This window comes from Schistocerca americana, chromosome 1, assembly GCF_021461395.2.
Source record: "Schistocerca americana isolate TAMUIC-IGC-003095 chromosome 1, iqSchAmer2.1, whole genome shotgun sequence".
Classification (NCBI taxonomy): Eukaryota; Metazoa; Arthropoda; class Insecta; order Orthoptera; family Acrididae; genus Schistocerca; species Schistocerca americana.
Genome location: NC_060119.1, coordinates 587,445,026 through 587,472,028, shown reverse-complemented (window position 1 = coordinate 587,472,028; position 27,003 = coordinate 587,445,026). Strand labels below are relative to the sequence as shown.

The following is a 27,003-nucleotide window of genomic DNA, read 5'->3' as shown; positions in this document are numbered from 1 at the left end:
CAGAGCAGAGGAAGCAGAGACAATGATGAAAAAGGGTAAGGGTGCAAGGGGTTAGCAAAGGTAGATGCCAGAAGGATTACGGGAACAAAGGCTATGTTGCAAGGATAACACCCATCTATTCTCAGGACAAATGTATGCCATACAACTGCAGAATGTATAATAGATCCTATGATCACTTTGTTTCTCTGAAGCTGTGCACTTGGGGAATAATCCAGATAGCACAGATTGTAAAGAAGCCATCAAAATCGTGCATGTTGTGCTCAGCAGTGTCGTCTGCCACTGGCAGTCAACTCTGCTCTTTGCCATATTTTGGCAGTGGCCATTCATTTAGGTGGACAGTTGGTTGGGGAGTCATGGCCAGGTGAAATGCTGTGCAGTAATTGCAGCAGGGCTGTTATATGAAATGGCTGTTTCCACAGGTGGCTCTCATGGAATAGGATAAGCCTGTGATGGCACCAAAGTAGGATGTGTTTGGTGGTGAATCAGTTAAAAGTCTTGTACCTGGATCTTCCACAGACGTTTTAACGAAGTGCCACGAGTTTGGGAGAGGATGAGACATAGGCATGGACCAAGATATTGTGTGGGTTGGGTGGGTGGTGGAATACCTTGCGAGGAGGGGTGATAAAGATGTGGGTAAGATGTTCTTCATTTCCAGGTATGATAACAGATAGTCGAAGTCCTGGTGAGGATTTGGGTCAGTTGTTGTCTGGGATGATATAAAGTGATGAGTGTGTTCTGCTTTGCAGTCAGTTCTTGGGGATGGTAGGGTGTGCGAGGCTGTGGCACTGCAAATCCATTTGTGAACTTTGTTTTTGGGATAGTGTCTGTATGATGGCATTGATGAGATCTACAGTATACTGAGGAATGGAATTATTTTCACTGAAGATGCACTGTCTAAGGGTGGCCAGACTGTATGAGAGTGATTTTCTAGTGTGGAAGAGATAGCTGCTGTCAAAATGCATGTGCTATTGATTGTTGGTGGGCTTGATATAGGCATAAGTATGAAGAAGCCATTAGAGAGATGCTCATCAACAGACAGAAAGGTGGTACATTGGGATGAACATGACAATGTGCAGAAAATTTGAGAGAAGCGGTGGAAGAACCAGGATGGGTATTACAACCCAGAATCGAGATCATGAAGACATCATCAACAAACCTGAACTGAACAAGGATTTTGGCATTTTGAAAACCTAGGAAGATATCCTCCAGAAGACCCATAAATAGATTAGCATAGGAGGGTGCTGTGTGGGTGCTCATTGGACTTGCTGAGGATTTGTTTATAGGTCTTCTCCTCAAAGGAGAAGTCATTATGTGTAAGGATGTAATTAACTGAATGTCTAAAGAATGACTGAGTGTGTTGGGAATCAAAGAAGGTTGGGAGAGGTGACGTTTGACAGCAATAAGGTCACGGACATGGTGGATATAGATGTACAGAGAAGTGGCATCAAAAGTGATGAGTAAGAATCCAGATGGTAAATGGGTGGGAATCTTTGACAGGAGAGATTAGAGGATACATCATTCACTAAAGAGGAACACTACTCTGAGAACAGAGATGACTTGCAGCAATAGAGAGGCTTGGATTCCAGACAATATTCATCCTAAGCCCACTTCCCACCTCCTAAAACACACACATACGAGGTGCGACAAATTAATGAGACTGATGCGAAAAAAAAAATGTTTCTTACCATTTTAGTCAAGTTTAGTGTTGTCTCCTTCAAAGTAGTTCCCTTCTGATTGCACACACTTTTCCCAGCACTTCTGCCATTGATGATAACATTTTTGGAACTTATCTTCTGAAATATTCTCCAAGACCCTCGCCACTGCTTTTTGGACATCTTGTGTTTGAAAACAGTGTCCCTTGACTGCCGTTTTGACTCTTGGAAATAGAAAAAAGTTGCACGGAGCGATATCTGGTGCATAAGGTGGCTGTGGTAGTACTGAAATTTGTTTTGAGGTTAAAAATTGTTGTACTGACAGAGCAGTATGGGACGGCGCATTATTGTGAAGCAGAATCCAATTATCAGCAATGTTGGTATGGACATGAAGAACTTTTTTACGAAGTCTTTCTAAAATTTCTTTGTAGTAATATTGGTTAACTGTTTGTCCAGGAGGCACCCACTCTTTACGAATAATTCCCTTGGTATCAAAGAAGTACACAAGCATGCATGTCACTTTTGACTTCGACATGCGAGCTTTTTGAGCACCATTGCGAACGTTGGCGTTTTGTCTCTGAATCGTACTGAAAAAACGAACTTTCATCACCAGTGATAAGACGGCTCAACAATTCTGGATTGATTTCTGTTTACTCTAACAGATTGGCTGCCACATTTTTCTGTGTTTCTAGCTGTTGTGGTGTGAGATTTTTGGGGTCCATTTTTGTACAAATCTTTTTCATAGCAAGATCTGCAGTTATTATGAGACGAACCGTTTCTTGATTGATGTTCAGTAGTTCTGCAATCATTTTCATGGATAATCGTCGATCAGATCATATGAGTTCAAGCACCCTGGCCAAGTTGACATCCGTCCGTGATGTTGATAGTCGTCCACTGCAGTCTTCATCTTCAACATTCGTTCTGCCTTCACTAAACATTTTATGCCAACGAAAAACTTTAGCTCTTGACATAACCTCCTCTCCAAAAGCCTTCTGAAACTTACCGTAAGTTGTTGTTGCGTTTTCACCCAATTTAACATAAAAAGAAACTGCATACCGTTGTGCAATACTATGCGGTTCCATTTCCGTGACGAGATACACAAACACATGTCAACTTATTACAGCACAACTCACAACTGAGCAGTTGCATCAATGTGCAGCTTGGACTAGAAGCAGCTTACAGACCCAGGTCAAAGATATTGTGCCTACGCAAGCCTGAAGGGTTACCACATCTTGCAAAGAAAATCAGTCTCACTACTTTATTGTTGCACCTCGTATGTGCAGAGACAAAGGCATGAGGCATTAAGAGACACAAATAGCTGGGAAAGAGCTAGATAAAGGTTAGAGAAAAACAAGCACATACTATCTCCAATAAAAATGAGTCTAGTAAAGCACAAGATAAACTTTCAGTCTGAGGACAGCAGTACTGTACTTAAATATTAATTCATAGAGTTTTAGTAATTTTCTGCACTGTCATCCAGTAAGAAAAATGTTGTTAATTTTTAAAAATGTAATCCATATGAATGATAACAAGTAGTCATAGACACAGCTTCACAGAAACAAAGTGATCATAGGATCTATTATACATTATGTAGCTAATGACAATACATTCATCCTCAGAGTAAAACTGATACGCAGGATACCATTAAGTGGAAGAATGATGGAACCTTATGGGTTCAAGAGTTCCCTTAATGATGAGTAGGGAGTGGGGACGCATGGCTGCAGGGAAAAAGAAACCAGCAGTGTACTTATTGAAGAAATTATCAAAGAAGATTGCAGGGACATTACACTACACCTTCACATCTTTTACAGAAAGGAATATAAAATAAACTAGAGGTATACACAGACACACCATTTTCTAATCATAAAGGAAACAGCATCAGAAATGCTTAAACAATTACATAGCTATATTGCCCAATTACTGCAAGAATATGCCTCCCTCTACAAAATTCTACTTACGTAGAGTTACTTGGTGGTTGAACCCTTTTTGATCAGGTACCAAAAGTGATGCAAATGACACAGGAAGTACTGATTTCACATCCCAAGTTGTGTCTGAAGTGCGAGAAATCTGGAGAAGCTGCTCATTCAATGGCATTACTAGTATGCCTCCGACCTGCAAACATCACAAAAAAATTGTTTGGCCAACATTTTCCTTATAACTACAATACAGGCAACACTGAGAAAGAAAATACAATTTTGATTATAATAAAGAGGAGAGCAGAGGAATAGGTGTAAGTTGGACGACTTCAGGTTGGTACGAATTACTACTGCCCATTCTAAACTTAGGAAACAACCAGCAAATATCCAGTTCCTTAAGGATTCAAACCCCCATGTATAAAACAACTTCAAATGACTGATTACAAATGATTTCTGCATTATATTTGCTTTAAGCATGTAAGTGAGAAAAAGCTTAAAAAACGTTTGAAATTATGTTTAAAATTCGTTACAAGTCACTAAGTGTTCTCATTATGAAGCACTGGATGAATATAAACTGGGTAATTTGTGTGAAATGTCAAACAAAAGTTAGTTTAGCTTAATGTTTATGATGTCATATCTCCTCAATTAAGAATAGTACAATGATATAATTTTGCACGTAAATTCTCTGATACATGTAGAGGGTGTCAATTATTGAACTACATTAAATAAAAATCATCATAACCTCTAAATAGTTTGCTTTAAGACATTCAAACTGCACTGTTGATTGCGGGCCATGATAGGAACTAGTATGTGCACGCACACGTGCCTTGCTTTTGTCAGTCATTTTTCATTTGGATGGGTTCGTCAATAATCCGAATTGGCACATTTGGGGGACTGAGAATCTGCATTTCATGATTGATTAGCCTCTTCACCCTCAACAGGTGACTATGTGGTGTGCAGTGGGAAGTCATGAAATACTCAGTGCAAGATTCCGTGATGGCACAGTGACTAACAAACGGTACATGAAGGTTTTGGTAGACGATTTCATCCCTCTTATCAAAGTGACCCTGATTTCAACGAGATGTGGTTCATGCAAGACTGTGCTCAACCCCATTGAATCAGGCAAGAGTTTGATGTCCTGGAGGAGCACTCTGGGGATCACATTCTGGCTCTGAGGTACCCAGAGGCCTCTGGCATGGGCCTTGATTGGCCACCATACTCTCTGGATCTGAACACGTGCAACTCATTGTTGTGGGTTTGGTTCAAATGGCTCTGAGCACTATGGGACTTAACATCTATGGTTATCAGTCCCCTAGAACTTAGAACTACTTAAACCTAACTTAACCTAAGGACATCACACAATACCCAGTCATCACGAGGCAGAGAAAATCCCTGACCCCGCCGGGAATCGAACCCGGGAACCCGGGCGTGGGAAGCGAGAACGCTACCGCGCGACCACGAGCTGCGGACTGTTGTGGGTTTATATTAAAGACAAGGTGTACATCAATAACCCCAAAACCATTGCTGAGCTGAAAACAGCCATTCAGGAAGTTATCAACAGCATCGATGTTCCAACAATACAGTGGGTCATGCAGAATTTCGCTATTTGTTTGCACCCCATCATTGCCAATGATGGAAGGCGCATCGAACATGTCATAACCTAAATCCGAATATCTGTAGTGACATTAACATGTTGAATAAATTGTGTGCACACTGTAGTTTGTAAGTAATTTACATTTTTTCTGTATAGCTCAATAATTGTCACCCTGTAGATACTGTCTGCACAGTACGTCACCAACAGAGTTAGTAGTAAACAAGTAATAAATGTAGATGTCATGAGTGATTGAGTTTTACTGCAGGTCATTTCAAATGAATGCTAATTTTTCACCCATCTAAATGTTTATGACTTCATGTCTCCTGAGTTATGTGCCATACAATGATATAATTCTGCAGGTACATTCAGTGGTATATATGAATACTGCCTGCAAACTGTGTTGTGAATAATAGAGTTAGTAGTAAAGAAGTAAAGCTCACAATTTATAGCATTGTCCCCAGGACTGACCGTGACCACCTTGTTATGAGTCAAGTGGAAGGACTGAACCAGAAACATCGAAGATTCTGTGACAAGCTATGCTGTGACTTCCTAGATTTGTGCCAAAGACACAAAGGAGTACCCCCCTGAGGCAAGAGTATTAAAATCCCAGTAGTTAACCACCAAAGCATTCACACAAAGTGCCACAGTTTGAGAGTTTGAAATGCTGCTAAAAAGTAGTGGAGCCCACATGCAACTAGGTAGGTACATAAATCTGGTTAAATTCTGAAGTTGATAGCAGTGACAATTTTAGGGAAAATTTAAGCATTTATTGAAAGTATAGGCTAATGAGAAATGAAAGTGGTATATTTGTCCTAGTAAACAAGAAACTCATCTTCATCAAGATAGAAGTTGAAGCTACTTGTGAGACTGTTTGGGCAAGACTCAGTATGAGGGGCGGGGATAAAATTGTAGTTGGATCCTTCTATGGATCATAAAACTCAACTCCTGATATAACTGAAAACTTTAGAAAACACCTCAGTTTGTTGGTATGCAAGTTTTCCAATCATACAGTGATCACTAGTGGAGACTTCAATCACCCACCACTCACTTGCAAAAACTGCAGATTTGTTAGAGATGTGTGCAACAAGACATTCTGTGAAACATTACTAATTGCTCTCTCTGAAAACTACTTAGAACAGATAGTTCAGAATCCCACTCGTTACGGAATTATATCAGATCTAATGGCAACAAACAGACCTGACCTCTTAGAGGATGTCCACATTGAAATAGGTATCAATGACCATGAGGCAGTTTAGCAACAATGATTATCAAAGTACAAAGGGCCACTAAAAATGCCAAAATAATTATACGTAAATTAGAGAAAAAAAGCAGTGGTGTCATATCTCAATGAGGAAACAAACTTTTAGAACAGAACCGAGGCATGTATGGGAATTATGCCTCAAGTTAGAAAAAAAAAAGTATCCAGCAGAACAGTTCATGATTTTTTTTTTTTTTTTTTTTTTTTTTTGGGGGGGGGGGGGGGGGGGGCACCATGGTATACAGTCACTGTAAAGAAACTTCTCAAGAAACCAAGATTACTGCATAATAGGTACAAAACAAACCACAGGTACTGACTGAAAAGTGTTTTGCTATCATGAGAGAAAAGCCTTCAATGACTATCTTAGCAAAATACTGTCAAACAATCTTTCAAAAAATATAATGAAGTACTGGTTATATGTAAAGGTTGTTAGTGGCACCACCAAAGATAGTGTCCAGTCACACTCACGGATGAAATAGGAACTGAAATTGACATTGGCTAAGCAAAAGCATAAACACTTAACTTCATTTTCAAATGTTCTTTTACAAAGGAAAACCCAGAAAACTGTCCTAATTTAATCCTCATTCTACTGAAATGATGACTGAAATAAGTATTAGAATGAGTGGCATTGAGAAACAGCTGAAATCATTAAAACTGCAGAAAACTCCAGGGTCTGATGGAATCCCTGTCAGATTTTATAATGAATTTGCAGCAGAGTTGGACCCTCTTTTACTATAATCTATCGCTGATCCCTAAACAAAAAACCATGCCCAGTAATTGAAAGAAAGTACAGGTCACACTTATCTACAAGAAGGAGAACAGAAGTGATTCCCAAAACTACAGCCCAGCATCCATGACATTGATTTGTTGTAGAATCTTAGAACATATTCTGAGCTCGAACATAATGAGGTATCTCGAATAGAATGACCTTGTCCTATGACCTTCTCCAAGCCTTAAAGCATGGATTCCGAAAACTCAGCTCTGACTTTTCACACATAGCATATTGAAAGCTTTGGATCAAGCCAGTCAAGTAGATGCAGTATTTCTCAATTTCCAAAAAGCATTTGACTCAGTACCACATCTATCATTATTATCAAAACTACAACTGTATGGGGTATCAAGCAAAACTTGTGGCTGGGTTGAAGGTTTTCTGGTAGGGAGGACACAGCAAGTTATCTTGGATAGAGAATCACTGACATGTGTAGAGGTAAACTTGAGTTTGCCCCAGAGAAGTATGTTGAGATTCTTGCTGTTCATGTTGTATATTGACGAACTTGCGGACAATATTAATAGTAACCTCCGACTTTTTGCAGATGATGCAGTTATCTATAATGAAGATCTGTCTGAAACAAGCTGCATGAACATTCAGCCAGATTTTTTTTTAAAAAAGTAGAATGTAGTATCCTATTATGGTAGTACCAGTGAGGCACAGCTGAAATCTGTCAACTAATACAAATACCTGGGTGTAACACTTTGTACCGATATGAAATAGAACGATCACATAGGCTCTGTCATAGACAAAGCAGGTGGTGGACTTCAATTTCTTGGCAGAATAATGGTGAAGTGTAAGCGGTCTACAAATGAGACTGCTTACAAATCACTTATGTGCCACTCCTTCAATACTGCTCAAGGTTGTGGGACCCACATCAGCTAGGACATACAGGGGATATTGAATGCATACAGAGAAGTGCAGCAGAAATGGTCACAGGTTTGTATGACCCCTGGGAGTGTGTCAGAGATGCTGAAAAAACTGAACTGGCTCAGTCTTGAAACAGACTTAAATATTCTGAGAAAGACTACTTACAAGGTTTCGGGAACCAGCTTTGAAAGATGACTCTTGAAATATACTACAATTCCCTACATATCATTCCCATAGGGATTGTGATGACAAGATCAGAATTACTTACAGCACGCATGGAGGCATTAAAGCAGTCATTCTTCTCCTGCTCCATACGTGACTGGGATAGGAAAAAATCCTAATAACTGGTACAATGGGACATACACACTGCCATACACCTCACAGTGGTATGCAATGTTTACATGGAGATATAATAAATTAAAATGTCATGTTGATGCTGCAGTTTTATTGAATGAATGGCGGATGTAGTAAGCAATAAACTTTTTCCTTTCATCATTTTGTGGTGGTGTCAATGAGAAAAAGTTTTGAAATTACATATGAAGTTCACTGGAAGTCACTAAGTCTTCTCATTCTCAAATACTGGATGAATATAGTCAAGGTATTTGCATGCTACCAGTTTTTTATCTCAAGACAAAGAGACAGTTTATAACCGCAATACTTGTCTTATTGTGTTAAACTTTTAACATAAGATCGTACCAAATTCTTAAATTTGGTCAATAACTGCACGAAATATTGGAAACAAAATTTTTGTTGCCTCTAGAAGCCATTAAATAGGCAACTGCAAATGGGTCTGGGTACAGTGCCACGAGTTCTGGGATAGCCATTTAGTAATACAAATGCAGTAAGCTATAGCTATATATAATTGTTGTGTGCTGCATGCCCTGTGAGGAGAGGGTAAAGACTTGTTTCCCCCACACCTCTCCCCTCCCCATAGTATCAAATGTACTAAGAGGTGATTGGGAGGCTTACATTTCCAGCATCCCCAAAAGGTGCCAAGTTATTTTGTGCATTTGGTAGGTGCATCCTATCCCCTCATCATCTATTCACTGTGATAACAATGGGAAATAAAAACCCAATCATTGCTAATGACAAAATGTAACAAGATTTAGTATTAATTTTGGTCCACACAACAGTATTATGTCAAAAAATGGATGTGCATTTCACTAGTTTTGAAACACATATGGCAATTGTTCACAGCACAATAGATATCAACAATGGGAGTTGAAGGAATTGTTTTACAGCTGACTTATTGTTAGGAAACTACAAATACTAACTTATGAGATTCATAAAGCTATTTGCTCACTTTGAGGGGTTTCAAAGATTCTTTATTATAGCATGAAGAAGAGTTATTGGATTTTCACATAGGCACTAAAAATTAATAACACATACTAGCTGCTAATTTCAATTTTATTGCTTCAAAAATAACTTTTACAGTGTGAAAAATTAAGGGTTACAACAAACAAATGATTTAGTCAACAATCAAACTCTCACCAACAAATTTGCGCAACCCTTTAATTTGCATAAGAGTACTATTTACAGTTTCGTTTAGGCAATGCATTACTCACAGTTTCATCACTCAACAAATCGCATAACGTTCATGGAATTCCCTCGGAAGCATCTGTTTCTCACAACTCTCAAAAAATCTTTAAATTTTGGAGTTGTAATATGAAGGTGGGAGCAAACATGTATCAAAGGTCGAGACTACAGTGGATTGAACAAACACAGTGCACTGAATTTTGTGGACATCTTTCTTGTCACATTTAAAGTTGTGAAAACTGCCACACAGAACAATGGTGATAATGAAAGAATGAATATTCTTCATGAAACCTCAGGCGATTTGTGTCCATATTTCAGGATGGTACACTAGCACATACTTTTCCTCTTTCTCCTGCAATGGATGGAGTTGAACTCCATTTCTGTGCTACTTCAAATAATGTATGATAAGTAGACTACAAATTTGGATGGTTCTTGCACAGCAGAATACACATAGACACAAAGTTAGAGATCTTTTACTGATCCACACATTTCATCAATTGCCACTGGCCATATTTTACGTCTGTAAGTCATCCCACATGTAACAAATGCTGTAACTGCTGTCTTGATTTAGTATGTGGTCAAATTATACACTGTCATTTGCTCAGGTGGATCAATAGGTCCTTTGGAGTGTTCAACGCAGCTAATAGATTGGAATTTACTGGCAAAACGCTTAAATTGTGATTTGCTTGCATTTTTCCTTCACTGTGCTTCTTTGAAGCCAGGTCTCTTCTTTGTAAATGACTATCACTTCATATTATGTCAACAGCTTCTCCTTCTCCTCCTCCTACTCCTCTTATAATATTGAATGCAAAACATTTATGACATATTTTTTAAATCTAAAAATTCCTATACAAAGGATGTATCAAAAAGAATCACCGATTAAAAAAAAATCATAACTATTATTTTATTTGAGATATGTGCATGAACAACACACTGTTGGAAAGAGCAAACGCTCGAGTTTTACATGGTTCCCGCTAAGTAGCAGCAGTGTGCGACCACTTCAGTTCTACTAAAAATGGCGTCGGGACAACAGGAAGTCTTTTGTGTTCTACGTTTTGCACAGTGTGGATCAGTAAACTGTTCAGCATGGCTTTCATACTAGGTATGGTCTGGCTCCTCCTACAGCACACAGCATTAGACGATGGCATGAACAATTTTAAGAAACATGTTGTTTGTGTCAAGGCAAATTGCTGGGCCATCACTGATTGACACAGATGCTGAACGCATCTGCCATAGTTTCACATGGAGACAGCAGAAATACATTCACTGTGCAGCTCAACATGTCCCTGATATCCATCTGGTACGTGTTGTGTCGATGTTTACATACAAAATTCAGCTATACTGCAAGCCCTTCACGAAAACAACAACATTTGGTGTTACGTAATTTTCTTCTTGGCAAGATGGGGGATGACAGTTTTCTTCCACGCTTTGTGTTTAGTGATTAGGCAACATTCCATTTGAATAGAAACAACATTCCATTTAAATAGAAAGCTGAAATGTCAGTGCAAGAAAAGGGCACGGGACAACCACATGAAGCTGTTCAACATTAGAGGGACTCTCCAAAATTTAATCTGTTTTGTGCAGCTTCACAGGAAAATGTGTACGGCCCATTTTTCTTTTCCAAGAACATTGTTACAGGAAGCACATATCTCGATATGCTTAAGAACTTTCTTTCCCCACAGTTGGAGCATGAATCAAATGACTTCATTTACCGACGGGATGGTTGCACCGCCACACTGGCATCTGGAAGTGCGGGAATTTTTAAATCAAAGAATTACTGAGAGATGGATCGGTTGCCCTGGATCAAATGATTCAGCCGTACATTACTGGCCTCCGAGATCACCGGACCTGACTATATGTAATTATTTCTTCTGGGGGTTTATAAAAGGCTCTGTTTATGTGCCTCCATTACCAACAGTATTGAATGAACTGAGACATCACATAACACATCTGTGGAAGCTGTAACCCCCCCCCCCCCCAATGAACCATCGACCTTGCTGTTGGTGGGGAGGCTTACGAGCCTCAGCAATACAGATAGCCATACCGTAGGTGCAACCACAACGGAGGGGTATCTGTTGAGAGGCCAGACAAACGTGTAGTTCCTGAAGAGGGGCAACAGCCTTTTCAGTAGTTGCAAGGGCAACGGTCTGGATGATTCACTGATCTGGCCTTGTAACAATAACCAAAACGGCCTTGCTGTGCTGGTACTGCGAATGGCTGAAAGCAAGGGGAAACTACAGCCGTAATTTTTCCCCGAGGGCATGCAGCTTTACTGTATGATTACAAGATGATAGCGTCCTCTTGGGTAAAATATTCCGGAGGTAAAATAGTCCCCCATTCGGATCTCCGGGCGGGGACTACTCAAGAGGATGTCGTTATCAGGAGAAAGAAAACTGGCGTTCTACGGATCGGAGCGTGGAATGTCAGATCCCTTAATCGGGCAGGTAGGTTAGAAAATTTAAAAAGGGAAATGGATAGCTTAAAATTAGATATAGTGGGAATTAGTGAAATTCGGTGGCAGGAGGAACAAGACTTCTGGTCAGGTGACTACAGGGTTATAAACACAAAATCAAATAGGGGTAATGCAGGAGTAGGTTTAATAATGAATAGGAAAATAGGAATGCGGGTAAGCTACTACAAACAGCATAGTGAACGCATTATTGTGGCCAAGATAGATACGAAGCCCACACCTACTACAGTAGTACAAGTTTATATGCCAACTAGCTCTGCAGATGACGAAGAAATTGAAGAAATGGATGATGAAATAAAAGAAATTATTCAGATTGTGAAGGGAGACGAAAATTTAATAGTCATGGGTGACTGGAATTCGAGTGTAGGAAAAGGGAGAGAAGGAAACATAGTAGGTGAATATGGATTGGGGCTAAGAAATGAAAGAGGAATCCACCTGGTAGAATTTTGCACAGAGCACAACATAATCATAACTAACACTTGGTTTAAGAATCATGAGAGAAGGTTGTATACATGGAAGAACCCTGGAGATACTAAAAGGTATCAGATAGATTATATAATGGTGAGACAGAGATTTAGGAACCAGGTTTTAAATTGTAAGACATTTCCAGGGGCAGATGTGGACTATGACCACAATCAATTGGTTATGACCTGTAGATTTAAACTGAAGAAACTGCAAAAAGGTGGGAATTTAAGGAGATGGGACGTGGATAAACTAAAAGAACCAGAGGTTGTACAGAGATTCAGGGAGAGCATAAGGGAGCAATTGACAAGAATGGGAGAAATAAATACAGTAGAAGAAGAATGGGTAGCTTTGAGGGATGAAGTAGCGAAGGCAGCAGAGGATCTAGTAGGTAAAAAGACGAGGGCTAGTAGAAATCCTTGGGTAACAGAAGAAATATTGAATTTAATTGATGAAAGGAGAAAATATAAAAATGCAGTAAATGAAGCAGGAAAAAAGGAATACAAACGTCTCAAAAATGAGATCGACAGGAAGTGCAAAATGGCTAAGCAGGGATGGCTAGAGGACAAATGTAAGGATGTAGAGGCCTATCTCACTAGGGGTAAGATAGATACTGCCTACAGGAAAATTAAAAGAGACCTTTGGAGATAAGAGAACGACTTGTATGAATATCAAGAGCTCAGATGGAAACCCAGTTCTAAGCAAAGAAGGGAAAGCAGAAAGGTGGAAGGAGTATATAGAGGGTCTATACAAGGGCGATGTACTTGAGGACAATATTATGGAAATGGAAGAGGATGTAGATGAAGATGAAATGGGAGATATGATACTGCGTGAAGAGTTTGACAGAGCACTGAAAGACCTGAGTCGAAACAAGGCCCCCGGAGTAGATAATATTCCATTGGAACTACTGACGGCCGTGGGAGAGCCAGTCCTGACAAAACTCTACCATCTGGTGAGCAAGATGTATGAAACAGGCGAAATACCCTCAGACTTCAAGAAGAATATAATAATTCCAATCCCAAAGAAAGCAGGTGTTGACAGATGTGAAAATGATAGAACTATCAGTTTAATAAGTCACAGCTGCAAAATACTAACGCGAATTCTTTACAGACGAATGGAAAAACTAATAGAAGCCAACCTCAGGGAAGATCAGTTTGGATTCCGTAGAAATACTGGAACACGTGAGGCAATACTGACCTTACGACTTATCTTAGAAGAAAGATTAAGGAAAGGCAAACCTACATTTCTAGCATTTGTAGACTTAGAGAAAGCTTTTGACAATGTCGACTGGAATACTCTCAAATTCTAAAGGTGGCAGGGGTAAAATACAGGGAGCGAAAGGCTATTTACAATTTGTACAGAAACCAGATGGCAGTTACAAGAGTCGAGGGACATGAAAGGGAAGCAGTGGTTGGGAAGGCAGTAAGACAGGGTTGTAGCCTCTCCCCGATGTTGTTCAATCTGTATATTGAGCAAGCAGTAAAGGAAACAAAAGAAAAATTCGGAGTAGGTATTAAAATTCATGGAGAAGAAATACAAACTTTGAGGTTCACCGATGACATTGTAATTCTGTCAGAGACAGCAAAGGACTTGGAAGAGCAGTTGAATGGAATGGACAGTGTCTTGAAACGAGGATATAAGATGAACATCAACAAAAGCAAAACAAGGATAATGGAATGTAGTCTAATTAAGTCGGGTGATGCTGAGGGAATTACATTAGGAAATGAGGCGCTTAAAGTAGTAAAGGAGTTTTGCTATTTGGGGAGCAAAATAACTGATGATGGTCGAAGTAGAGAGGATATAAAATGTAGGCTGGCAATGGCAAGGAAAGAGTTTCTGAAGAAGAGAAATTTGTTAACATCCAGTATTGATTTAAGTGTCAGGAAGTCATTTCTGAAAGTATTCGTATGGAGTGTAGCCATGTATGGAAGTGAAACATGGACGATAAATAGTTTGGACAAGAAGAGAATAGAAGCTTTCGAAATGTGGTGCTACAGAAGAATGCTGAAGATTAGATGGCTAGATCACATAACTAATGAGGAAGTATTGAATAGGATTGGGGAGAAGAGAAGTTTGTGGCACAACTTGACCAGAAGAAGGGATCCGTTGGTAGGACATGTTTTGAGGCATCAAGGGATCACCAATTTAGTATTGGAGGGCAGTGTGGAGGGTAAAAATCTTAGAGGGAGACCAAGAGATGAATACACTAAGCAGATTCAGGAGGATGTAGGTTGCAGTAGGTACTGGGAGATGAAAAAGCTTGCACAGGATAGAGTAGCATGGAGAGCTGCATCAAACCAGTCTCAGGACTGAAGACAACAACAACAACAACAACAACATGAAAAACTTTTGGAGTTTCACATCCACCAAAAAACAAAATTCATTGTATATGTTCATTAGTTTCAGAAATATAGAAGTGCCAAGTCAGATGACACTTTTTTGATACACACTGTATTGTACTCTTAGAATATTTGCCTGTAATTTGGAAGCAAAGCTGCCTTGCAATCTACCTCTTATGATTTTACTGATACGTGCAAGCTTGAATCACGATACCTTTCAGATGACTCCTGTCTAACAGCAGTGTGATTCGACAAAGAAATAATTCATTTGCAGCCTTGTACGATCATTTTAACTCTCTGACAGTGTGTTATGTAGCCAGTGTCTGCCAGATCTGTGTTGTTCAATATAACTATCACAGCATTTTTAAAGAGTCCTTCCCATCATCTCTCATAAAAATAAATAAATAAGAAAAAACCAGCCAATATTTCTCTTCGCTCCTTCCATTGTGAGGGAAGAGAAGTGAAATCACTTACGCTACGTACAGCAGTTCTCCTTATTCAACCTTTCACCCCCTTTTGGATATGATTTGCAATAAATTAGAGTTGTTCATCTGAAGATCACAGTTTTTGTACAGATTTTATACCTTGATTCAATGGTCTGTACAAACTAAGATAACATTTGTGTGGATCTTTGTCCCAACACATAACAATGTATGGTTTTTGTTTCAGCCTCTTTACATTCCTCAAACTGTTGCTCTTGTCCATTGTTGGACATCAAAATATCAACACCAGAATGGATACAAGTAATGAAATTTTACATATTTTGCATATCAGTATAGTATGAAGAATAAACAAATTCGTAGATGATCTGCAGCATTCAGAGGGCAAAATTTAGTACACATAGTTGCCACCCCTGGTGGAACAGCTCTAATCCAGGTAGGCAGAGAGGTGAATTGAGTTTGCCTGGTACGTACAGGTACATTATCCCACACTGTTTGGAAGTGACCAGATGTTATCAACAGATCAGACATCTGGACAATGTGCTCACCATGGCACTATCTTGCTAAAAGATAATGTCACAGAGGCCTCAAAGGTGGGACACTGCAACCACACATAACGACTGCTGTCAAAAATTACCAGAGGTGATCATCCCATATCATCATGGCCATATGATAAATAAAAATATGATATGGCAATGTTCATTATCCTTAAAGCTGCCACACAAAGATATGTCCGTAAACAAAACTGAGATTTGCCTGAGGATACGAGAGAGAGCCACTTCTCTATCCACTGCTGTTGATGGGCACATCAGTGTCCATGGGCTTCTCTCTGCTGCCATAACAAGGAAAATCGAAACTACATTTGCCTGTGGTACTCCAGGTGTTGTTGCACTGTCCATTTGGATACTTTTTTTGCTGCAACCAAGCCCACTTCCTTACTGAAGGTGCTTGATGTGCAACATTGTATGGCTGAGCAAACAATAATTCTGTTCTCTTGGGCATTGGTCTTGCAGGATCATCAAGCTTTTGCATAGTGCTGAGTATGGTCCTAATGAACCCATCCATTCCATATCTGCATGAAATTTAGTGGATCCCAAACATTGTGGGTAGCAATACTGTGAAACAATGCAAGCCCAATAGGCAATGATCTCCCTGCTGTTGAATCAGAACACATGTTGGTAGGCTTTTCTCCTCCTTACATGAAGCATAACATGACATTCTCACAAAGAAACAACATTCAAATGTTCTTTCTAAACAAAAAACTCACGACATAATGTATCATCCATACATTCTCTCTCTTGTGCCTGACACATTTGTATAAAATTTGTCCACAGTCAGTAAACTTTACAAATTATGGATGCAGAGATTCAAATAATACAGATTACTTGAAAGTATTATTTAAACTACCATAATTTATCAATTCATCTGGTTTGGTTCTCATTCTCCAAATAAAAGTATGGGAAACAGAAGTTCCAGGTCTGACACAGTAAATTAATTATGAATGACAGTATTAAAGGAGAGAGCAAGAATATTTAGGTAGCAAGGTATCTTACCAAATGTCTTAGTCTCAAGCAGAATTCTATGTAAGCCATTGAAAACTACTCATTACAAAACTACTAATTACAATAAATGCCGATATTTATCACTTAGCACCAAACACTAAAGCTTTATTTTCACATTCTACCATAGACATAGAACATTTTTTTAAATAAATATTTCTACTACTGAAAATAACTGAAAAGCATACAAAATCCATAAAAATACATTCTGTATTACTTTCTGTTTATGAAGTATGCATGTGTAATGTAACTGTTTACACACATTTATATTAGTTTAAATTCACATACATTTCATTTCATCCAGAATGTCTGTCAATCTGTATTACATACACAATATTTATTCCAAATATCTTGTATAAATACATAACAGATTTGATGATGTACATGACAGTAGTGCAGCACTTATAAGATTCAATAAAGTTGGCTGTGACATATAAATAAACAAACAAACTCATATTTGTGACAGAAGAGGAGTGTCTACTCCCCAGCTGTCTTTAGAGGAGCAATTGGATTGAAGCTGACATATACACATTTGAAACGTGAGTGATACCTAACTTCAGAATTTTTAGAATCCCATCGTTATGAGAAATATGCTAAGTGCCAAATGGAAAAGATAAGCAGATAAGCATATAGGTGTTGTAGCTCAAACTATGAACCATGTGAGACAGAGTATATAGAAAAGATTCAGACGTTAATAGGTAACATTCATATTCCAGAACAAGTAATAGACTGATAGCCAGAAAGTCAAAGACGAGCATTAAGCCTAAAGGAACAATAAAGCAGAAATGGAAATTAAATTCAGAAAAAGAAGAAGTGGCAAACATGAGAAAGATAAATAAAATTATAAAAGGAAAGGAGTTTAACTTTGCAGAGGAACACAAGTAAATGATAATTGAGAATGGAAACAGAAAAGGCGAGGAAGGAGGGAAGTCTAAAGAAAGGAACACAAACAAAAGTTAAAGGACTCCCATAAATTAACACTACACAGATGGCGAGAGTCAAGCATGTGCTTGGGACACCCATTTCTGATGTTCGGAAGTGCTAGTGCAGTGAGGGAGAATCTATGAGAACCAAGCAGCAAAATAGAGCGTACCAGCATACCTACTGTTACCTGCAGCACACTAAGGAACATGAGATTGGGTGAGGCCAGTGTATAGAGTTTATTAGCTGTCATTCAATCTGACTGACAACTTAGCAATGCTTAAGACAATATATATATATAGTGAGCCATAATCCCTTGGTAATTTATGTTTTGCCGGCAATGAAGTTGGAGTACGTAGCACCTACGTAGGTAACATTTGATGAAAGGGCCACTTACACGAGTATAAAGTACATGGTAAGGTGACATGATTTGAAAGTGAGTTTATGTGGTCTTTCTCCTAATTCAATGCTATTTTTCTTTGAGGTGGATTTCTCTGTTTTATAGTAACATCCATCTGCTTTCAACAAACTACTCAAAAGTTAGATGAGTTTTCACTTATACTATTACAATGATTTTCATTTTGAGCATTCTGTGCCTCACAATTTTAAACTTAATGAAAGCTTACCTGGTCAGATAAAAATACACCAGCAATATTGTGATACCTTTACATCTCTGAATGACTCATAGGAGAGAGCCTGCAAGCGAATCTCCTCAATCAGCTCAGGTAGGTTGATGTAGTTCAGTACAAGTGTTCTTGCACAGTGCCACTATGGATCGCAGTACTGTTCCATCTGACCTCCATAATATGCTTTTCAGTCCCTATTACATCTTATTGTGTTGGTCTTATCCATGTACAGAGAGCTGCACAAGATAATATAAACCTAATAGTGTATAATCACTTTTGTTATCCAAAACAGCCATAGTCTTCCTTAGCAGTCATGTATCAAGGGTGATTCTCTTCTTAATTATTTTAGTATGTTACATCATTAGTACCATGAGTTTCTGAAGTTGCTGTAAAAACTTTAACTTCTGAAACTATGGAAAGACAAATTACCTTAATGAGGTTTTTCATGTAATTCTCATGGTTTTCTGGGCATCCTGCTCCACAGTAAACCCTGTCATACTGCCGCACATCTGAACCCAGATTCAGACAGTTTCCTGAAAAGAAAGCAATGGAAACTATGATGATGATAACCAAAACTGATATTAGTGGTAATATCAAAACGAACTATAAAGTTACACTGAGATGACAAAATTCATGGGAAAGAGATATGCACATATACAAGTGGCAGCAGTATTGCATACACTAGGTATAAAAGGGCAGTGTATTGACAAAGTTGTCATTTGCACTCAGGTGATTAATGTGAAAAGATTTTTTACGTGATTATGGCTACACAATGGGAATTAACAGATTTTGAATGTAGAATGGTAGTTGGAGCTAGACGCTTAGGACATTCCACTTCAGAAATCATTAGGGAATTCAATATTTCGAGATCCACAGGGTCAAGAGTGTGCCAAAAATACCAAATTCCAGGCACTACTTCTCACCACAGACAATGCAGTGGCCAATGGCCTTCATTTAGCAACCCAGAGTAGCGGTGTTTGCATAGGGTTGTCAGTGCTAACAGACAAGCAAAACTGTGTGAAATAATTGCAGAAATCAATGTGGGATGAATGACAAACATATCCATTAGGACAGAGCAGCAAAATTTAGCATTAATGGGCTATGGCAGCAGATGACTGAGACGAATGCCTTTACTAACAGCACGACAACACCAGCAGTGCCTCTCCTGGGCTCAACACCATATCAGTTGGAAACTAGACAACTGGAAAACTGTGGCCTGGTCAGATATTCATGATCTCAGTTGGTAAGAGCTGATGGTAAGGTTCGAGTGTTGTGCAGACCCTATAACGTCATGGACCCAGGTTGTTAACAAGGCACTATGCATGCTTGTGGTGGCCCCATAATGGTGTGGGCTGAGTTTATGTGGAATGGACTGGGTCCTCTGGTCCAACTGACCAATCATTGACTAAAAATGGTTATATTCAGCTACTTGGGGACCATTTGCAGCCATTCATGGATGTCATGTTCCCAAACAAATATGGAATTTTTATGGACGACAATGATCCTTGTCATAGGGCCAAAATTGTTCATGACTGATTTGAAGAATACCCTGGACAATTCGTGTGAATGATTTGGCCCCTGATTGCCCACCACGAATCTCATCTAACATTTATGGGAGACAATCAAGAGGTCAGTTTGTGCACAAAATCCTCCACCGGCAACACTTTTACAAGTATGGACAGCTATAGAGGCAGTGGGGCTCAATATTTCTGCAGGGGACTTCCAACTATTTGTTGAATCCATGTCAAATCAAATTGCTGCACTACGCTGGGCAAAAGGAGGTCAGACAAGATATTACGAGATAAAAATGGTTCAAATGGCTCCGAGTACTATGGGACTTAACATCTGAGGTCATCAGTCCCCTAGAACTTAGAACTACTTAAACCTAACTAACCTAAGGACATCACACACATCCATGCCTGAGGCAGGATTCGAACCTGCGACCGTAGCAGCAGTGCAGTTCCGGCCTGAAGCGCCTAGAACCGCTCGGCCACTCCGGCCGGCTATTACGAGATATCCCACAACTTTTGTCACCTCAATGTATTGTAGTTACAAGATAGTGGGTAGTTCTTGGGCAGGTTCAGTAAATACGTATAACTGTATAGATAAACATCAAAATGAAAGAATGACTGCAAAATAGGGAAATGCTTCCATCACGTCAGATGGTTCTATAATGACACACAAAGCCACTTTAAGAAAAACAGAACGTTATTTCAATCTTAACTTAATGAGAAAAAATGTGCCAGTTCAGAAGCCATTTCCAATTATACGTATTGGAAAATACATTCAGTTTCAAAAAGGGTAGTGGAGTAACAACTGAGGGACTATAGTAGAAATCTAGTGTATAAAGCAAGCAAAAGATTAGCTGATACACAGAGTGTGGAAAAAGGAGGATTAAAAAAGGCTGCTTTATGTTTAATGTCATGTTGATGAGGTGGTCATTAGAGACTGAGCGCAAACTCAGTGTGGAGAAGGTTGGGAAAAAAACAGTGTGTTATTTTCACGGGAACCATCCTAGCATATGCTTCATGTGGTTCAAAGAAACCACAGAAAACTTAAACCTGTATTGCCAGACCAGGAAATGAATCCCAGACCACATGAATACGAGTCCAGTATCATAATCAACTCACTTCGTTGGAGTGTTAGACACATGGCGAGATGAATCGGGTTTGTGTCATAAGATGAAAAGGAAAGAGAGGGAAAAAATAGCATAGAAAACGAATTGTCTACATAGCACAAGAGGTCTTTTACATCACTTTTTCTTTTGTAATTTCACTTGTTATCTTTCTCTCTTACTATGTCCTCTTTTCCAAACTTCTGTAACATCTTGTCAAGAGCTATCACTATGAGAAAATAGACAGTTGAAAAAGTATTGCTGCTACAATAAAAATTACTACCTACATATTTCTTTTGCCTATTCTTTCTAGTTAACTAACTTGAGATTGTAATGAAGGTAGACAGCCTTTACTGACACACAAGCAAGTGAGATACCACAGTGGTAAGACACACGACTCATTTGAGAGAATGGTGGATCAAATGACCATCCAGCAATGCAGATTTACATTTACTGCGATTTCCCAAAACTGCTTAAGGCATATTCCAGGATGGTGCTTTTGGAAGTGCACAGTTTAGTTCCTTCTCATCCTTGCCCAATTTGAGCTTGTATTCCATCTCTGATCATCTTGTCACTGACAAGATGTTAAACCCTATTCTTCCCACCTTCCTTTTACTGACACATAACATTGCTCAACTGTGAGATTATTGGATTTTCGGATAATCAATTAAGAAGCACCTTACCATGAAAAAAAGTATTTCAATATGACAGTGTTTTCTTTATCTCTCAACAGTTAGAAGAGCATTCAGAAAAATACACAGTTGAAAGTAACTTTAAGGGTGATACATAGAAAGAACTGCTATAGTGTAATGCAGAAGATAACTGAAAGAAATATGCAACAATATGAACAGAGATTACCATTTTATTCAAAGGCAATAATTACACTGCAGTCACCGAAATTCATGATGGTGTCCCCATATACACAAAAGGCAAGACATGGTTCATAATATGGTGTGTGATCACCACAGATGGCAATACATGTTCTGAAGTGTACTCCCATACCAATCACAGGGTTGGTAAAAAGTTCTTGAGGTTTTTTCTACCAGAGCAGTTGACAACTACTGGAATATGTCACTCAATGCACCCCACATGTGCTTCATAGGATTTAAGTTGAGGGAATAGGTAGGCCAGTCCATTCGCATAATATTCTCTCATTCCAAGAGCTCCACCACCTGCACTCTGTGCAGTTCAATGCCATAAAGATAAAGCCAAGGATGAATGTACTCATGAAAAGACACGCATGGGGAAGGAGTACAGGGTCACAAAAATGTTGGCTGGCGAGGGTACTGTGTCCCAAGATTAGTAAGTCTTTAACCCCAAGCAACATTATGCCTCCTCACACCAAAACATCTGGACCACCAAAGCGATCATGTTCGACAATATCCTGGGTGCATTGTGTGTTCCGACCTGTCACCATATGATGATCCATCTAGCATTGTCGCCCATGAGATCAAACACAACCCTATTAAGCACCATCTCCCACTGTTCATATTTTCCAGTAGTCCATCATGAATCATGGGAACTTCAGAGTAATTATTGTCTTTGAATAAAAGTGTCATTTCTGTTTATTTCATTGCATATTTCTTTCAGTTACTCTCTGCATTATACTGCAGCAGTTCTTTCTATGTATGTTCTGTTAGCATCAAGTTATATTACTTGGCAAAAAAACATCATGCGGAAGTTACTTTCCTCCTCCTTTACTCTATTGCTCTGCAGCAGTGTAAACAAGACGACTGGAGTTCATACTAAACTAATTCACTTTATGTCTAGATTACTTACAAAAGGGGGTTCAAAATACAATGCAGTCTTAACAAAAATAATATAATTTTCTTGGAAGCAAAATATACTGTTACACATGAAAGGAAAGAACCAATCTGCATATAACACATGTGCCGGTACAACCTGCACCTTGTGCGAATTCTCCACACTGGTGCTGACAATAGCTGCACCCATGGCCCATCAGTGCACAACTTGCCATCACTCCTGGATAACATGTGTGGTCTGTGTGATGGAGCCCCTCTCTCTGTGGCAACCACGTTACCTCCAACTGTTTATGAGCTTTAACCTCACCAGGATGTGTCTCCTGGACTATTGTCGAGCTCTACTGCTCCTCACTGATAGGGATGCACTGACATTGCCCTTTTAAGAAGTTTCCAGTGCTACATCAGTGCAGATTCACGTCCAAATGACTCTTTTGTTGTATTCAGTTTTAAGCATACTTGAGGTTTATTTATTCTAGCTACCTTGGGCACATTAATTGGCATCCCGCTGCTGTGTTCCTTGCCACCACCAGCTCCTTTGCAGCCACCCTTGTCACTGCACTGGTGTTTGATCAGACACCTGCAGAGTTGCTCTGTCGTCTGCTGCTTCTAACAACATTGGTTTCAAATGCATCTCTGGCCACCGCTGCCACTATGCACCCTACTGCAGCTAGCCTTGTCACCACAGGCTCCTTTGCAGCCACCCTTGTTGCTACAGTGGTGTTGAATAGGGTGCCTGTGGAGATGCTTCCTTCTACACTGATCCCAAAGCAACTGGCGCACTCCCCCTCCCCCATCTCCTTGCTGCCATACTCCCCACTGTCACTAGATATGTCGATGCCACCATTGTGTTTTCTGCATCATTTCATTCTTCTGCTCCTACATTGCTGCCTCCTGCCAGATTTCCCTTGGTTGAGACAACCATCTCATTACCTCTCCTCCTCCTCCTCCTCCTCCTCCTCCGGCACGTGGTGGGGTGCTTATGGAAGTTTCAACGCAAACCCGGGCAGCACCTGGTCTCATCAAGTGTCATTGCCTTCCGGCAGCTGGCTTGCCTTCCTTCATGATGAACATGCTCAGGTCCCTGGCATGGCAGCCTTTTCCTGTCAGCAGCACCAATTCCACATCGGATGCCTTGCTGGCCTGTCGGCATTGTCAGATCTCAGACTACTGTCACTGATCAAGTGTTGCCCTGTCATGACCCACCAATGCCTGTCAAGGCCACTGCTGGTTCAATTGTCCCAGACTGCTTCATCCCAGGGGCAGCTGCTCTGCCTTTGAGCTGCCTCTTTTTAAGGGGGAAGGCATATTGTGTCCCCTGGGATCCACTGCTTTCAGGCTGCTGGCAATACCGCCACAGGAGATGCAAGATAAACAGCTCGACCACAACATATGCATACTGCATTTCTTGTCAGCCACATCTCCTGCAGCCACCATGGAACCATGTGGCAACATCTCTGCTGCTAGACACACGAGAGTCACTGCTATTTGTGCTGCCATTGTGGGCACCTATTCTTTTTCTACAGATCACATTTTTCCCTTCCTTCAAGCCACATCCCCGTCTTCACACTGCGTCTTGTCAAAGTTTTCCATGCGTTGGCCGATGCTGGCCACACCTACAGCCTGTCAGCATGCGACTCACCATTGCTCTCAGATTATGGTGACTGTCAGCAGCCATGCTATGCAGAAGAGAGAATTTACACATCAACATCAATGCAAATTAAATAAAAAAACCAACATAAAAGCCTGGAAAGCAAATTTCTTCTTATTTCGCAGCTGATGGCTTCACAACTGAATAATTCTGGAAAAATTATTTCTATCAGTCACCTCCTGGGCATAATGTACCCAAGAAAAGATAATGTGTCTTAAATCTGAGTGAAAATATGAAAAAAGCAAATACATTTTGGAATTTGCTTATAACAAAGGAATGAGTGAGGTTCACATTACCAAAAAGATTTCTAATAGTTTTGTACATCATGTGGTACCAATGCAGGAGACATAAAGCCAACTAAAATTTTCTTGACAGAATGTTTTTATATCAAAGATGCAGGTCAAAATTTCAACCAAGTTGATGAAATAATGAAAGATGTTGAGCAACACTGGTAAATTAGCAGCTGCAAAATCTACCAGGAAATAAACATCAACTACATAAAATTTTTACACCATTTAGATTAGGCTGTAAAATAACAGCTCTTTTCCACACAAGTTGATGCTGGATTTAAATTCTATCTATGAATAATAGCTGTGGCAAAATCAATGTTTGAAACTGCTTATTACAGACGACAGTGACTACTCAGGAAGGGCTATCACACAAAAATTGTAGCAGCAGTGCATTATAGGTGGTATGGAATAGGAGGCTGGGGCGGAAAGAGGGAGGGGTGGTAGATGGTAAAGTGCTCAGGGAGCATGCAGGGCAAGGTGGACAGTAGGGGCAGCTAGGTGCAGTCGGGAGGTTAGACAGAGGGCGGGGTAGCAGAAAAGAAGAGAAGTAAAGGACTGGGTGCATTGGTGGAATAGAGGGCTGTAAAGCGCCACAATGGGAACAGGGAAGGGGCTAGATGGGTAAGGATAATGACTAGCAAAGGTTGAGGTCAGGAGGGTTGTGGGAGCATAGGATGTATTGCAGGGAGAGTTCCCACCTGTGCAATTCAGAAAAGCTGGTGTTGATGGGAAGGATCCAGATGGCGCAGGCTGTGAAGCAGTTATTGAAATGGAGGATGATGTGTGGTCATATGGTGGGACTTTGGGAGGTGTTGGGTGACTGGAAAGAAAAGGCATGGGAGATCTGTTTTTGTACAAGGTTGGGAGGGTAATTACAGTCAGTAAAGGGCTCAGAGAGGCCCTCTGTATATTTCAAGAGAGACTCAGTTCCACCCAGGACTGGAGCAACTGAACTGCATTCTCTGCCACGGTTTCAATTACCTCTTGCTGCGCCCTGAAATGAGAAATTTCCTACTCACTATCATTCCCACCCCTCTCACAGTGGTATTCCGCCACCCACCGAACCCACACAATATCCTCATCCATCCCTACAAAACGGCTGCTCCCAACCCCTTGCCTCTTATCCCTGTAATAGACATAGATACAAGACCTGTTCCATACATCCTCCCACCACCATCACCACCACCACCACCACAATCACCACCACAACCACCACCACAACCACCAACTACTCTCATCCAGTCACAAATGTCACCTAGCACATCAAAGGCAGGGTTACCTGTGAAACCCGTCAAGGGATTTACAAGCTAAGCTGCAACCAATGTGCTAAGTTCTAAGTGGACATGACAAACAAGCTGTCTGTCATCATGAATGGCCACCGACAAACTCTTGCCAAGAAACAACTGGACCACCCTGTTGCTGAGCATGCCACCAACACGACATCCTTCTTTTTCAATGACTGTTTCACAGCCTGCACCATCTGGATCCTTCCCACCAACACCAGCTTTACTAACTTGTGCAGGTGAGACCTTTCCCTACAATATATCGTATGATTCCATACCCCTCCTGGCCTCACCTTTTGTTAGTCATTGTCCTTTCCCATCTAGCCCCTTCACAGTTCCCATTGCGGCACCTCACCAATGTACCCAGTCCTTTACTTCTCTTCTTTTCTGCTACCCCCCCCCCCCCCCCCCCCCCCGGTCTCTCCCTGCCCCCCCACTTTACCGTTCCCCACCCCTACCTTGCTATCCATCCCTTTCTCTGCCTCAGCCTCCTCCCCCTCACCACCACCGGTTGCCTCTCCCATAATGTGCTGCTGCTCGCAGTCTGGCTCCAGGTGCCAGAGACTGTGGTCATATGTGTGTGAGTTGCAGTTGCATGCGCCTGAGCGCGCGTTTTTTTTTTTTACAAAGGTCTCGACAGCTGAAAGCTAACATTCTGACAATCTTTTTGTTGTGCCTTTCTGTGACTCAGCATCTCCTCTGTATAGTAAGCAGAAACTATCCTTTTCATTATATTGCTATTGCAACATTTGAAGCGCATCCATAAAAGTGTTGACTAACTACAGTGCAGTGCAGTTGGTGAAAAAGGCACTGCAACCTGAAGAAACACTTCTATACTATACATTTCTTTGTAATAAATCTCTTGTGCTGCATGACAAACATTAAAAAATGTAATACCCGAGTTTACTTTTGTAATCATGTCGCTGTGGATGGTCTCACATTAGTCTGCGGCCAAAAATATAAATGTGGTGTCACTGTTAACGGTGAAGCACA

At 40.3% G+C, this 27,003-nt stretch overlaps 1 protein-coding gene across 3 annotated transcripts in view; it reads right to left on the bottom strand.

Moving 5' to 3' along the window:
- Window positions 1-27,003, bottom strand: part of LOC124606699 (protein-L-isoaspartate O-methyltransferase domain-containing protein 1-like) — a 50,425-nt gene that overhangs the window by 4,704 nt on the left and 18,718 nt on the right. For all 3 annotated transcript variants that reach the window (XM_047138728.1, XM_047138737.1, XM_047138744.1), the window contains 2 exons: window positions 18,842-18,945; window positions 3,611-3,764 (listed from right to left, as the gene is read on the bottom strand). In XM_047138728.1, the coding sequence (XP_046994684.1) occupies window positions 3,611-3,764; window positions 18,842-18,945 (258 nt within the window). The remainder of the gene's footprint in view (window positions 1-3,610; window positions 3,765-18,841; window positions 18,946-27,003) is intronic.